This window comes from Chaetomium fimeti (genome assembly GCF_033439085.1).
Source record: "Chaetomium fimeti strain CBS 168.71 chromosome Unknown B0H64scaffold_4, whole genome shotgun sequence".
Lineage (NCBI taxonomy): Eukaryota > Fungi > Ascomycota > Sordariomycetes > Sordariales > Chaetomiaceae > Chaetomium > Chaetomium fimeti.
This window is the reverse complement of record NW_026944332.1, coordinates 4,162,872-4,176,519: the sequence shown is the minus strand read 5'-3', so window position 1 is coordinate 4,176,519 and position 13,648 is coordinate 4,162,872. Positions and strand designations below refer to the sequence as shown.

The 13,648-nt window shown below is 55.8% G+C and overlaps 6 protein-coding genes across 6 annotated transcripts; 3 read left to right on the top strand and 3 right to left on the bottom strand.

Annotated features, from left to right (window-relative positions):
* Positions 1-497: 497 nt before the first annotated feature.
* On the top strand, positions 498-2,555 carry B0H64DRAFT_432976 (uncharacterized protein; the record flags this gene model as incomplete). Its single annotated transcript, XM_062806026.1, has 3 exons — positions 498-1,342; positions 1,410-1,875; positions 1,932-2,555. 3 exons carry the CDS (start codon positions 498-500, stop codon positions 2,553-2,555), a joined length of 1,935 nt encoding a protein of 644 aa, XP_062659951.1.
* Positions 2,556-2,768: 213 nt separating this feature from the next.
* B0H64DRAFT_322349 (uncharacterized protein) lies at positions 2,769-5,798 on the bottom strand (the record flags this gene model as incomplete). The annotated part of the gene is made up of 8 exons (XM_062800555.1): positions 2,769-3,607; positions 3,902-3,906; positions 3,935-4,182; positions 4,248-4,370; positions 4,444-4,797; positions 4,857-4,988; positions 5,221-5,593; positions 5,662-5,798. 8 exons carry the CDS (start codon positions 5,796-5,798, stop codon positions 2,769-2,771), a joined length of 2,211 nt encoding a protein of 736 aa, XP_062659950.1.
* A 1,168-nt stretch (positions 5,799-6,966) lies between these two features.
* Positions 6,967-9,208, bottom strand: B0H64DRAFT_170279 (uncharacterized protein). The gene is made up of 2 exons (XM_062798753.1): positions 8,715-9,208; positions 6,967-8,652 (listed from the first exon to the last, which is right to left on the bottom strand). Exons 1-2 carry the CDS (start codon positions 9,084-9,086, stop codon positions 7,273-7,275), a joined length of 1,752 nt encoding a protein of 583 aa, XP_062659949.1. The 5' UTR covers positions 9,087-9,208; the 3' UTR covers positions 6,967-7,272.
* Positions 9,209-9,322: 114 nt separating this feature from the next.
* On the top strand, positions 9,323-11,954 carry B0H64DRAFT_170265 (uncharacterized protein). Its single transcript, XM_062798752.1, has 3 exons — positions 9,323-9,680; positions 9,748-11,588; positions 11,641-11,954. The coding sequence occupies exons 1-3, from the start codon at positions 9,401-9,403 to the stop codon at positions 11,728-11,730; spliced, it is 2,211 nt and encodes a 736-aa protein (XP_062659948.1). The 5' UTR covers positions 9,323-9,400; the 3' UTR covers positions 11,731-11,954.
* Positions 11,955-12,004: 50 nt separating this feature from the next.
* On the top strand, positions 12,005-12,532 carry B0H64DRAFT_374518 (uncharacterized protein; the record flags this gene model as incomplete). Its single annotated transcript, XM_062802343.1, has 2 exons — positions 12,005-12,106; positions 12,269-12,532. The coding sequence occupies 2 exons, from the start codon at positions 12,005-12,007 to the stop codon at positions 12,530-12,532; spliced, it is 366 nt and encodes a 121-aa protein (XP_062659947.1).
* Positions 12,533-12,547: 15 nt separating this feature from the next.
* B0H64DRAFT_398245 (uncharacterized protein) lies at positions 12,548-13,568 on the bottom strand. Its single transcript, XM_062803936.1, has one exon. The coding sequence runs from the start codon at positions 13,310-13,312 to the stop codon at positions 12,728-12,730; it is 585 nt and encodes a 194-aa protein (XP_062659946.1). The 5' UTR covers positions 13,313-13,568; the 3' UTR covers positions 12,548-12,727.
* Positions 13,569-13,648: the final 80 nt, after the last annotated feature.

Here is a 13,648-nt window from a genome sequence, read left to right as displayed (position 1 = left end):
GATGTAACCTAGCGCGGGGGACCGCGGCTAAAGGGTCTCATATTTACCTTGGTATTGCACCTGTATGCTTGTGGGTCCTTTCTGTTTCAGACGGCAGTTCGGGAGATCAACAAGCGGTTAACCTGGCGCAATGCTTGGGAAGCGGTCTGGTAATTGGTGGGAAGTTGCTGATGCTTGGCGAGCGCCAGGTGCCAGGGCTGATCATAGATGATCTCCATAGAGACATACTCGGTTCGGCAGTCTCGGAGGAAGGATTGCTTTTCAAGTAGAAAGTGTGGATAGGGGACGCACCAGGAACAGGGCCGTTTGTGGGGATCTTTCGTGTTCACGCGGGAGAGAACGCTGGGCCTTGGTTTGATGCGGAAAAGGATGCGGGATATGAAATTATATAGTGAGGGAGTGAGGAACTCGCGGGCTTCCTTGGAAGACGTCGTTTAACAGCCACCCTTCTTGTTCCCCTGTGCGCTCAGCCCTGTCTCCCGTATAGCTTGGCTAAGATGGGCTTTCTCGGGGCGTCATTAAGCCTGCTTTTGGCCACTGGCGCAGTCGGCAACCCAATCCTACGGCCACGCCAGATACCATGGCCAGAACCAGTCCCAGCATCTGCGGTCGGTCCGCTTGACTGGTCCACGATACAACCTTCGGCCTTCAGTCGACGGCAATCCGTCAACAGACTCGCTTCCGTCAAAGCCGCCGCGGAATCCGCCCCTCCCCTGGCCGTCGACTGGCGAAACCGCAATGGGCTCAACTACATTACGACGGCGCAAGACCAAGGCGTCTGCAATAGCTGCTGGGCCTTCGCGGCCGCGGCCCTGATCGAGTCGATGGTGCGCATCGAGCACGGGGTATGGAGTAAGCGCAGCGAGGCCGATGTGCACGATGGGACGGGGGCGGCATGCGAGAGTGTCGGCAACGCCGAGGAAACCCTTGCGTGGGTGGCCGGGCAGGGCACCGAGTTCCTAAACGACACGGAAAAAGCGCGACCCGGCATTGCCGACTGGCCGTGCGACCCGTACGAGGCGACGCTGCATGGCTACGAGCATTGTGCGGACCGGGAAGGGAGGACCACACATATCCCGTATTACCAGGCCTTGGGAATGATCGAGGACCAGAAGAGGTGGCTGGATGAGTACGGGCCGCTGATTGTTACGTTTGTCCTATACAAGGACTTTGGGTCATGGAACCCGACGACCGAGGGGAGCGTGTATAAGTGGGACGAGGTCTCGGCGTCAACGGGGAATCACCTCACGATCGTCGTGGGGTATGACGATGAGAAGCAGGCATGGATCATGAAGAATTCGTGGGGACCCAGCTGGGGAGAGAACGGCTTTGTTTACTTTGCGTCAGTACCACCCCTGATTTGACTGACGATTCCCCCACGAAATCTAACATTAAGAGTACCTACTTAGCTACAACCAAGCCAATATTGACAGCTGGACCAAATACGGCGTTGCCAACGTCAACCCGGATCCCTGGACTCGCAAGCGGCACCAAAGCGGCAGTATGATGCAGTCGGGCAACGGCCCAACGCACCGCAACTTTGAGCTACTCCTCAGCGAGCCGGGTGGCTCTGGTTTTGCTCACGTTTCTCGCGACTCCAACACTACGCAATGGAGCAAGGTCTTTGACATCGAGGGGAGCAGCCTCAGCGGCCAACCAGCGATTGTGGGGACATCCTTCAACCGGGACTTCCACGCCGTTGGGGTTGACGAGGGTCACACGGTGCGGCAATGGGAATACAGCCAGTCCGCAAAGGAATGGTCGCAGGTTTCCGCCATTGAGGGAGAGAGCATTGACGGTTTCCCTGGTCTGGCCCAGAGTGATGGCACCCAGTTGGTCATGGTGGTTAAGCATGCCGACGGAACGCTGAACGAAGTAAGCCCGGTCTCCTTCCATCGTTCTAAGTCAGAGTAGTGTGCTAACAATGTCAGTGGCAACAACCCCCAAACAGCACGACATGGACCCTCTCCAACTCCCCCATCGCGAGCGACATCGCCCAAAGCGGCCCCTCCCTCGTCCAATCCAACGTTGCCCTCAACATCTACGACCCGCAGAGTGTCTCGCGGGGCAACCTGTACACTGTCGCCGTTCGTGTCGATGGCAAACTGCAATTGTTCTGGCGCGGCGGTGAGGATACTGCGAAATGGTCAGCCGGTGAAGTGTTTGGCTCGGGAATCCCGCCGGACACGCCGCCGGTTATGATCCAGGACTACCTCAACACGGTCAACGAAACGAGCATTGGTGGCTTCCAGCTTGCCGTTGCTGTCGACGGCAGCGTGCAGTACTGGGAAAGGTTGAATGACGATATCGACCGGGAGGTGCCGGTGGAGGGCGAGCAGGGGAAATGGAAGTTGACCGAGACGGTTGGGACCGGGGTGAAGCATGTTTGGGCGTTGGTTCAGGGGAGCTTTGACCAGAAGATCCATATGGTAACCGAGGGAGAAGATGGGGAGGTTTCTTACTGGGAGCGGGACGGGAAGTGGGCTGAGGTCGAGAAGCTGGCCGCCTTGAGTGACGCAGCTTGGCCTAGGTCTGAACCGGTGAGCGGTGGCTGAGCTGGGGGAAGTACAGAAGAATACCCGCATTCGAATGCATTTTAGACCATGCTAAAGGCCCGATTTAACCTCAATTACTCGGAATCTACCTGGGTACCCAATGCCATCTTCGCTTCTGATCATGGGAAGGTCGTGACAAATGCAACAAAAGATCTCACCGAATACCCATCTACCCCCCTCCAACGACACCCTCCTCCCCGTCTTGACTGTGCGTTATAACTTCGCCTTCACCCTGTCCCACCCCTCATCCACCCTTTGCTTATCACCCTGCATCGCCGCCAGCATCACTTCATCGGCCCCCGGGATAACCATCTCAAAGATAGTTCCCTCCCCCCCAATAACCGCATACTCAAAATACCCACACCTCGCAATCGGCCGCGTCTTCCTAACATCCAACCGGCCCCTCTCATCAAGCGCCCACTCAGCAATATGCACCCCTACCACCCTCCCAATCACCAAATCCACGCTCCCCACGGGCCCATTCCCAGGCAGCCTCACCGTCGAGTGATACACACACTCAAACTTGACCGGACTCGCCTTGACCATCGGCACGGGGTTCCCTCCCCCGTTACCTTCCCCCTCATCACAACCACCACCTCCATCCCCATCCCCATCTTCACCACCATCCCCCGGCAACCCCCTCGTAAACTCCTTCTCCAACCCCGCCCACACAAACTCGTCCTCCCCCTCCGGCAGCGGCCTCGCCGTCTGATTGACCGCCTCCCTGAGCTCATACGTCGCCAAGTTCCACACAAACTTGCCCGTGGCCTCGACGTTGCGCACGGTATCCTTGCGGGCGCCCGTGCGCGGGTCCTGGTTGGCCGCGAAGAGCACGTAGGGCGGGTCGAAGGTTAAGGGCGCGAACTGGCTGTAGGGGGCTAGGTTGTGGCGTGGTTGGGGGTTGGGTTGGGAGGGGGTGGGCGGTGGGATGGCGGAGGTGGTGGAGATCCAGCCGATGGGGCGCGGGATTAGGCAGGCTTTGAAGGGGTCGGAGGGGAGGCTATGGGGGGTTTTGCCGGGTTGGTAGAACATTTTGTGGGGGGTTGTGAGGGCTTGGAGCGTGGGCGGATGTTGAGTTGGTGCTGTACAAGGGGAGTCTGGTATTGTTGTCGTCGGTGTTGCGGTGGTGTGTGGCCGTGGAAGTTGAGACACGGAGCCTGAGTTGTGATGCAGGCCTCCAGTCGGATGCAGGAATCGGATGAATGGTGAGCGCTTCCCCACATATTAACACTCCCGTCGGCCGTCCCTTCTAATACACGGTTTCATTGGGCAGCTGCTACCCGAAGGAGCGGAAGAGGATCAGGAGAAGGGACAAGCCCGAAAGTCTACGGCGATCACCATCGTACATGTACTACCCCCCACCCGTTCATATCACGAACCCCCCTGCCAACTCCATTACCCGGTCGGGATCTATCCGGTCCCTGATCTGTCGCAAACGATGGACGTTCTCCCCGTATAGCCTCTCAGCGGTGGTGTCAGAGAGGGCGTAATTCGAGTATTCCGGAAATGTAGCTTGGTAAATTCCTTCCCCCATGGCGACGAGCTTCAATGTCGCCAGCGATTGGCGTATGCGAGCGTACCACCACTCATCTTCGCTTTGTTTCACCCACGCAAAGTGCAGGTTGAGCTTTATTGGAAATTAGTGTCAACAGTAAAGTATAAGCCAAAACATAAGGGGGGATAGAGGGTTACCGGAAGAAGTGAATCATCATGCGGGATCGCCCCTTGTGTTGCATGCTCGCCGTAGTTCGTAAACGGTTCTATGTCATACGAAACTATGTAGCCGCCATGCAAAGCGGAGACCTTTCCAATGTCCTGGATAGCAGAGAATATCAGTGCTTGACTATTTTCCCCATTCGCCAGGCTCGAATGTGGGGGGTGTACATACCTCTGCCTCTTGCCGAACAGCTTCCATAAAGCGAGCTGTAAGTTTGGTAGTAGAAAAGGTAGCGAAGGTGCCCCGGTGGTTCAAGATGAGCTGGGCTGGGAAACTGCCGATGAGCGATCTGTACGGCTTTCTACCCGTGCTATCGAGAGTGGCCAGAAGCCCGTCGAACATGTCGAAAATCTCGGGCTTTTCCGGTCCGTCATAAAAGAAGAGGCCCAGAGCAGTTGTACCTAAGGCTGAACCATGAAGTGTCGTGAGCAGCCCTGCCTTTGGGTCCTCGTTCTCGTAGAAGAAGCGTTCGGTTGCGTTGAGGAATGCAGGAACCTGGCTCGCAGAGTACGCGCGGAGGCCACCCTTGATGACATTAGAATTACCATGACATGCTTGGTTGAGATCTGGACGCTTCGACTCACCCAGACTAGGGCGGGCTGCGGGTGCGTGTAGAACTCGGCCGAGGTCACGATCCCGTACCGGTTCAGGCCTCCCTTGAGCGCGAAAAACAGATCAGGGTTCTGCCCATCCGACGCCTTGGTGAATGTGCCATTCTAGGCTCCTTGTCAGCGATTATGCTTGCTTCACCATGCATAGATAGACTGACCGGAAGGACCACGTTGAAAGACTTGACAGTGTCAGAAGTCAGACCTAGACAAAGAGGTTAGCCACCACCATGTCCGCTGGAAACGAACAATAACGAACCATATTGGTTTGTTTTCCTGTCCGCTGTCAGTCAGCACTGTTTATACACTTCTCAAACTGGATCATAATAATCATAATGACCCACCAGGAATACCCTCCACCAAGCGTGAACCCGCCAACACCTGGCCCGGGGACTCTTCCACCAACGACGTTTACCCCGGTGCCCTCGAGAGCATCATAGACATCGGTCCATCCCTGACCAAAGCCGAGGGTGACAATCTTGCCATCCTCAGACAGATCGATCTGGTTGAAACGCTTGAGCGTGATGTGCACACCAGATGTGCTAGAGAACCCAGGGTTCGATGCGTGTCCGCCCGAGTACACGGCAAAGGGTGTGCGGGTGGCACCAACAATCTGCAAGACTAGCGCAACGTCCTCGACCGATCCCACTTCAACGGCGCAAGCTGCGTCCCCGTTCGAAGAGAGAAACCAGTGTTGGGTGGCGGCGTTGTAACTCACAAGTTCGACTGGCAAGAAAATGAGGGGGGTGGGTCCACGAAGGGTGAGGAGGGAGAGGATAACTAACTCGGGTAGACCACATCAGTTGCTTGAGACACATTGCTTGCAATGTCTTGACAGACTGCGGTGTAGTCGGTATCAGCGGTGACACTGCATGTGAGTAACAAAGCACCCAGCAGTGCTGCCGAGAGGTGGACCATTGCTTGTTGAGATGGCTGACCGTCCGTCGGGCTAGGAGCTAATTATAGAATACCGTATTAAGAAAACATAAGGGTATCAAGAAAACATAAGGGGGCTATAACGCGTACGACAGAACTCATATATCTCTCTACTTGCCCAGGCATTTATAAACCCGCGCGCCCACCCACACCTCGACCAGTATCCGGCATTTTCCAAGACACATCGAACGCTGCCATACCCGGTGGGTCACCTGCACCTCGCAAAGGTCCAAGCATTCAGCTTGTGAAGTGATGCAGGCATTGTGATATTGGGGCTGACGGCCCCTGTAATGCCACCCAAATATGCATGTCCCCACTGTCGGCATCTGGTTCTCGGCCCCCCAGGGAACCCCATCGGGGTCCGAAGGCCTTTAAAACAGGTTTGTCGCGCAGTTAGCTCGACAAGTTTCCTCGTTCCGGGAACCCGCGTGAGCTGCGGTTAAGCGGCATCTTAAGCGGCATCTTAAGCGGCATGTCAAGCGTCGTGTCAAGCGGCATGCAACATCGGACGCTAGACGAGGCAAGGAGCCGATTGGGAGCATGGAGAGGCAAAGTTCCCAATTGACACCTCATCTGCAGCTTAGTGCCGGTAACTCCACCGCTGGTCGTGACATCGCCACTTGCTTACGCACGCTCGAGGCACGGCAACTCAGTGCTCGGATATCGACGAACCCAACCAATCCACACTTGACATTCCCCAAGCCGTCAAATTTCTTGCTTGCCATGGCCCGCTTCGACGCGGCCACCTTTCCGAACCCAGCACGCCCAACCCCGGCACCGAGCAGGTAGCTAAAGACCGACATGAACGCGTTGTCCGGCTCTTCGACCACGCCGTGGACCGCCATACCCGCCTCCCCTGGCAACCGACCCGATTAGGCGAAGCGACGTGCGAGCGGTGGTCAGACCAACCGCGCCAGCGGCTTCACCAACGAAAGGGATCCAGAAGAGCAAGCCCGTAGGGTGGCCCAGTATGAATATATCTCGATGGGGTATCCCTCAACAGTCCCGTCGAAGAACCAGACCTCATCCTCCTCGTGCAGGGGGATCCGGAGACATCGTTTAGGCCAACCCTCTGATGTGAAATTTGTCGGAACCGTAACCGGACGTTCTGATCGAGGCACACTAGGGCGGCTGCTGCTGACGAGTCTTCAACTGTTTTGACAGGTGGTGGGTTTGAGGATACGGGCGTTCGTCCAGTCTGATTCGCCCGGAGGACAGAGAGCAGGTGTTGAGTCGGAGCTGGAAAGCCTTTGGAGGGAGAATAAAAACCTGCGAGAGGCAATCGGCGGTTAACATACGAGGTGCGAGATTTGAAGAACGCGGGCGCATTTTGGATGTTCTTCACCTGCGGTGCGGCCAGGCGCGGCCTCTTGGTTGTACTCGACGATCTACTCCGTACCGATCATTTGTAACCTCCCCAACTAAATCGTATCGTACGCGGCCAAAAAACAAAAAGTCAAGCCGGTGTGAGCAATTTCGCATCGTCTTCCAACTTCGCAACAACTGCGCCGTAAAACTTCTGACAGAAGGTGTCGTCTTCCAGCCCTGCCACTTCCAGCACAGTCCCGAGGCACCACTTGACTGCTGACGCGTAATTTATCCCCCCGCTTGTCATAACTTCGCCGTTGAACCGACTTGCTGCTTCGTACTTGGACAATATCGACTCCATGTCCATATTCCCCTTCATGTCCAGGGAGTCATACACCTTGCCGACGATCAGCTGGATCAATAAAGCGCCGAGGGATAACACCGTGATGTTCATTGGTCTCGGGCCTCTAGGTGCTTGGGCAGCTTCCGGGCCATCTTTGAGGTTCCTAGCTACGAATGGTCGGTACCCTATACAGGACAGTTGCGGAGCGTTTCCTTCCCTGAGGAACAGGACGTCGTCCAATGTTACGATAGTCGGGAGCCAGGGCGTTTTATAAAGATGGAGAACACTGACGACCAGAGCCAAAGCGATTCTGAGCTTATCAGGGTATTCAAACGGTGGTAAGGTCGTGTCTTTTCCGGCGGACAGCACCTCCCGAAGTGTGATAGCGGTGTGACTGTCGCTCGAGGCATTTTCGGGCGGTCGCAGCTGAAAGTTGCGCTCAACGTTTGTGATGACGCCGTATCCGTCCACCGCGGGCGCCTTCGGGCTCCGGACGATGACTTGACATAGCTCGGAGATTTTGAGATGGGCATATGGGGAAGAAGTGTTCGCGGGTGTCACGGGCGCCACAGCCAGGCTTGGTGACACCTCTACCAGGGTCTGTGTGTCCGCCGAGAAGGACAGTGAGTTTTTGGCTGATCTCAAACTTAAAGATTTCGCCCACCCCGTGCCATGGGTAGTCTTTTGCGGCGCGGCGATGGGTACGGTGGCCGTTTTGCAAGTCGGTGCGAGCGCAATGTCATCGGCGAGCCTAGCGTAGATCCTCTCCCAGGCGGTCACCAATGCGGTTCCCGCATTTTCCGGCGCTCTCTTCGAGCCGAAGGCCACATGGAAGTCGAATTTCTTCCCTACCTCGTCGTCGGTGTCTGTTGGTACGATGACGGCATCCCGGGGCTCAAGTTCGAGCCCGACGTCGTGAGGCTTAGCACAGCAGCAGGTCGAAGTTGCGCTACAGAGGCCATTAAAGATTCCTCTGGCCAGGCCCCTGATCAACCCGATGAGCCGAGCTTGGCTTCGGTATTTTCGGCTTGGCCCGAGCCCACAGTTCTGACCTGTGAGGTCGTGGAGGATGGAGTTGGCGGTCTTGATCCTATTTAGAATGTCCTCGTAATCCTTCTTCTTTAACGAAAACGCTGCGTTCTGTTTCAGCTCTCGGATGATGGTAACGCGGTCGGTTATTTTCGTCTGGAATAAGTCATCCAAGTGTTAGCAACACGTCACGACTGCAAAGACCTGGGGGCTTGTACGCTGCCATCCCGCTCCATGCAGAGCTTAGCCCGCAATTCCTCAACAGCCTTCTGCATCTCGGTGACTTGCTCCTCGAATTTCTTGGACGTCGTCCACAAACGCAACTTGAGCTGGTCGTTGTACAGCTTCCATTCGGAACCAAGCGGGGTACGGATCATGCGGTCTACTGCGGAAGGGGGAACGATGCCGTCGAGGAGGACCTCGCACGTCGTCTCGAGCCGGATTTGCTCAGTTTCGAGGTCGTGAACCAGAGCTTTGAGGTTTCGCTTGGCATCTCTCATTGACGAGAGGATGCCCATGTACCCCTTGGCCGCCCCAATTGCTAATGGGAGAACGCCGAGAACGACCCCGGCGACTTCGAACCCTGACATCTTTAATCGCGCCGGCTGGCTGTTGGCTGCTCGCTGTTCGACGACGATGGATTGAGGTCCAACGACCCCGCGGTCCAGCTCCGAGGTCAGATTCCCCGGGTCGCAGAACGCTGATGCGCTAGATGGGATTGGTTGATGACCCGCAAGCGGAGAGGAGGTGCGGTTGCACAAATGGCGCAAAATGAGTCTCGGTTACTCCAGGTAGGTACTCGAGGGAGCTGCTTTGGCCCCGCAAGCCGGGGTAAGAAACATGGCACCTTCCTCCGCTTTCGCTTTGACAACATAAGCCCACTGGCGTCGTTAATATCGCACCGATGATGGGACAAGGCCTGGTAGCGTCTCAACCTCGGATTGCTACGTTAGTTTCTCGGGTCCTTTCGCTACTGGAGACGCTCATTTCCGCTGTGGACGACGGCGCTCCCGAGGGCGCAACCGTCGTCTCTCATATCGCGCGGTTCAAGCTATGGGTCGGAAGTTTGGGCGCCCATCGTCTCTCTGGGAGTCGTTCTCTCGAATACCGACTTCGCGATGCGTCGTCAATCAGGAACCACGTCATCTCGCTGCTGCAGGATTTATGCGATTCCGTGGATGAAGGCATGTGCGATCCTCCGAGTCCTGAAACTCTGTTTGTAGCTGCTAATGGAGATGCCGACCTGCCTAGGAGTCTCCGCGGCAAACGAAACAAGCGTAAAGGCACCTTTAAATAAAGACGATGGAGACGCAGTTGGATACTCGACCGACGCTGAACTAGAGGAGTATTTTCGGAACGACAATACTCGCGGAGCTTCCGAACTAGGCGATATCCTCGACGAGATCGGGCACACTGTTGATTGTCTACTGAGGCTGTCGATAACGATTCGAAACCCTGCACCGCATGATCACTTCAAGTCCAGAGCCGGGGCAGAACTCGCCGACCTCTACGAACCCTGGGATGTCGGGCACGTCCGAGGGAAGTTCCCAAAGGCGGAACCTGCAATCGCCGAGAGGCTAGGGAAGGCCATATCGCGCAGAAGGCAGTACTTCAAGTACCGAGAGGAGCATGCCCACAAACTTGCCGAAGGGATGGACGAAGGGGTGGGAGAGGCTAGCGAGGCGGTAGAGGAAGCTAGCGAGGGCGGCGAGCGAGAGAAGGCAACAACGATTGCCTCCTCGATCCCTAACCACCTCAAAGGACTCGAGACGACGGAAGATATTGCCAGATTTGACGACAGCGAGTCCAACGTCTCCAAGACTTCATACGCCCTATCCACCGCTGACGAAGGTCTACTTCGTATACCTCCCCTGCCAAAGGAGCATGCCCAAGGGCCCTTTAAATGCCCATTTTGCTGCATGATTGTCTCGATTCACACAAGGTACGACTGGAAGAAGCATGTATTTCGAGATCTGCGGCCGTACATCTGTTTGTCCAGTTCGTGTGCGACAGCCGAGCAGCAGTACCTACGACGGAGCGATTGGATTGACCACATGAAGCAAGATCACTGGAGGACATGGAGCTGTCCCTTCAACTGCTTACCCCCGTTCCACTCAAAACTAGAGTTTGGCGCGCATATCAAGGAAGCTCATGGAAGGGAGGCGCGAAGCTTGGATACGCTCGAAAGTCTGAGTAGCCAGCTTGATCTGACCAAAACGAAGGCGGAGTGCCCGCTCTGTCTTGCCTTTAAGATCACATCGGACAAACATTACGCCTCACACGTTGCAGCGCACCTCGAGCAGCTCGCACTCTTTCCTCTACCTAGCACGAGTGCAGGAGGGGAGGACAGCGATGGCGACGACAGCGAGAGCAACAAAGAAGTGGGCAGTCAAGACAAATCGGGCAGCTTTGACAGCGACAACAGAAATTCTGATGTCAAGAGCTCCCTTAGCGGCGGAGAGAGCGGCCGCATATTTGCGAATCCTGGCACTAATGTGGGACCTTACCCCCGTTCCGACAGCAACGAAGGCAGTGATAGCGGATTTTCAAGGCGGCCCACGCTAGGAGAATTGCATGCGTCGCTATATGACCAAACCGACGAAGTCGAGGGCCGCAAACAGTCGTGGCTCGACGACATCCCAGCGACGAAGGCTGCGGGGAATGTCCAAGGGCGCCCCAAAGATGGACTGAACCATGCCCGGCGCAATTCTGACCCCGGCGGCGAGAAGCGGGAGCGCGATGCGGAAAGTAACATATATACCTCGCGTCGTGGCATCGAGACTCGCCATAGCATTGTAAGGGACTGGGTCATCATAGACGTGCCCCCCGGCACAGAGCGTGTGCGCCTGGACGGTGCAGGCGGTACCTCGGCCCAAGTCACCTGGCAGAAATACAGCGGCGTGCGGCGCTGTCGATTCATCCCCGGCCGCGACGACGGGGACTCTCCTGATCACCCGCCGCCGACCTCGAAGCGTCGCGAGATCTGGACCGAGATCACTAAGGATTTGATCATTCGCGAGGCTATCGAAGAGGTGGGCTATGACTACGAAGAGACTGAGTACTTCTTTTACATCATGGAATATCTCATATATGTAAGTTTAACAAGGGGGTCCGTTAAATTGTGAACATGGCTAACATGAACAGGATGATGTTTTACGACTGGTAGCGCTTTCCGATGCCGTTCGCCGGGCCCCTACGGACCGTGTCCAGCATCACGTAGGGCCGCGAGTATAGGGACCAGTGAAACCGGGAGTATCGCATCCCGGCTGATCCGCACCACGACGACGATGGCGGCCGGGGTAGGTAGACCACATGACGATGGCAGTAGGACTACTGAAATCACTGCATGCTCGAGCAGCGCGGCTCGAGGTACTATTATTACCGCCTATAAACGTACTGAGTCGAGTTATCTGGTGACGAATAGCAAGATGGCCATAGAAAATATGCTCGAGTTGAAGGGTAACATCCGGCGTCCTCTGGTAGATATCTAGGAACGTATGAATCAAAGATGGCGGGTGCCTTGGCCAAGAACGACCGCGTTGGCGAGTTCGATCTTGTCATTCGCGCGGACATTCACGGCATCATCTTGATCAAGAATGCCAACCCAAGGGTAGCTGCGACAACGACTGCCCATTATAAACAAGATAAGCGATGCTAAGAAAGATTGCCTGCAGCTCCTCGTATGCCGAATGATGGAACTTTCGGTCTAATACGTAGCCTAGTAGATAACTCAGTACGTAGAGGCTCTAGGTACAAAGCGGCACACGACAAGTTAGGCCGCGAGATGACAGTCTACAAACAGGACCTGGGCAAGAATCCGGCGACAGGTGATGAGTGGTACACGGTGGATTGGGGTGAGACGGCCAAGCAAGCCGAAGCCAGCGGCGTCCCTAGGGCCAAAAGAAAGATTAAAGATTTCATCAGCAAGTTTTATGGCGCGGACGACACGGAGGCCAAGGCGGCGAGGGAGCACTATCAGGTCATCAAGTCGTACAAGCGGGTGGCAGATACCAGTGTCAAGTGTCGGGCGAGGTAGGAAGGTGTTTGAAGGATCGAAGATGAAAGGAGTAGAATGATCTGGCAGCAGACATGTAATTTCTATCGTTCGCCCTCACTGAAAGGCTCACCGGTCTCCGTATCATCGTATCGTTCCGCCGCCATTGACTCCTTCAATTCCTGGTCGCACATTTCGTCCAACTCGACACTGTTCATCATCCGACCATCAAATTTGTCAATGAGGAAAAGGTTTTCCCTCCCACACGGCCAGTGGTGCTCCCATGATGCCTGATGCCATGCTTCTATCCCGTCTCCACACACGACGTGAATTTGCGTGGCATTGGCAAAGCTGCGAATTTCGTTTGCTTCGAAGTAGTAGAAACTCTCGTCTGTATTTTCCCGCTCCATCTTCAGTCGCTTGATCAGATGTGCAACCGGTTTGAAGTGTTCCAAACGGGACAATGTGTCGATGAAAATCATATCGATCTCCAAATTCAGCCAGACATAACGTGTCTCCTGTGTGGTCAGTTCGGAGAAGGCCTGTTGGTACAGGCCGAGGTTCCGAGTTTCTCGGCAAGTTCAATTGCAGAGTTGCTGGCACCGGCGTCGATGTGACTAGACGTGGGACTTGAGCCATGACGTGGCTGGGGCGTTTCCCCCTGCGCCGGGTTCTCCTCCCGTTCGGTGCATCGTTCGTGACAAGGGCCTCGTTGTGCCGGACGCGAACATGCACAGTCCGCGGCTCGACCGTCAGCCCCCAGATGCGAGAACGGAGCTCGAATGGGAGACGAGGAAATGGGTGAAAAGTGGCTGTCGTCATTGTTGGCCAGTCGGGATGACAACGGGAGGTCTGGTGGTTCTGAGAAACACGACTCAGCCGAGGCTGCCACGTTGTGTGCGACTTTGTTTCTGTGACGGAAAAGTGTGTTGTAAAATTCTGCTCCTGAGTCCCAGCTGTCAAACGCAAACTGCTCTCGGTTCTGGAAATATTGAGCACGAGGCTCTGTTCATGACGGGCGGTGGATGGAGTTGGTTCGGCGTAGTCACAAAAAGAGGAAGTCCGGGGGAAGAAGAGTGGGGTGACTCGAACAGATCAAGGCCACGGTACGCTGGTCCGGCTTTCGGCGGCTCTTCGCGGCGAGTTAGAAGGTCGGTC

Bases quoted from the DNA above. Each gene is read 5' to 3' on its own strand.
- B0H64DRAFT_170279 (XM_062798753.1), bottom strand. From the start codon at position 9,086: ATGTCAGGGTTCGAAGTCGCCGGGGTCGTTCTCGGCGTTCTCCCATTA. The intron at 8,653-8,714 runs GTACAAGCCCCC...GACTTATTCCAG, and splicing joins GCATGGAGCGGGATGGCAGC to ACGAAAATAACCGACCGCGT.
- B0H64DRAFT_170265 (XM_062798752.1), top strand. From the start codon at position 9,401: ATGATGGGACAAGGCCTGGTAGCGTCTCAACCTCGGATTGCTACGTTA. The intron at 9,681-9,747 runs GCATGTGCGATC...CGACCTGCCTAG, and splicing joins ATGCGATTCCGTGGATGAAG to GAGTCTCCGCGGCAAACGAA. The intron at 11,589-11,640 runs GTAAGTTTAACA...TAACATGAACAG, and splicing joins TCATGGAATATCTCATATAT to GATGATGTTTTACGACTGGT.
- B0H64DRAFT_398245 (XM_062803936.1), bottom strand. From the start codon at position 13,312: ATGACGACAGCCACTTTTCACCCATTTCCTCGTCTCCCATTCGAGCTC.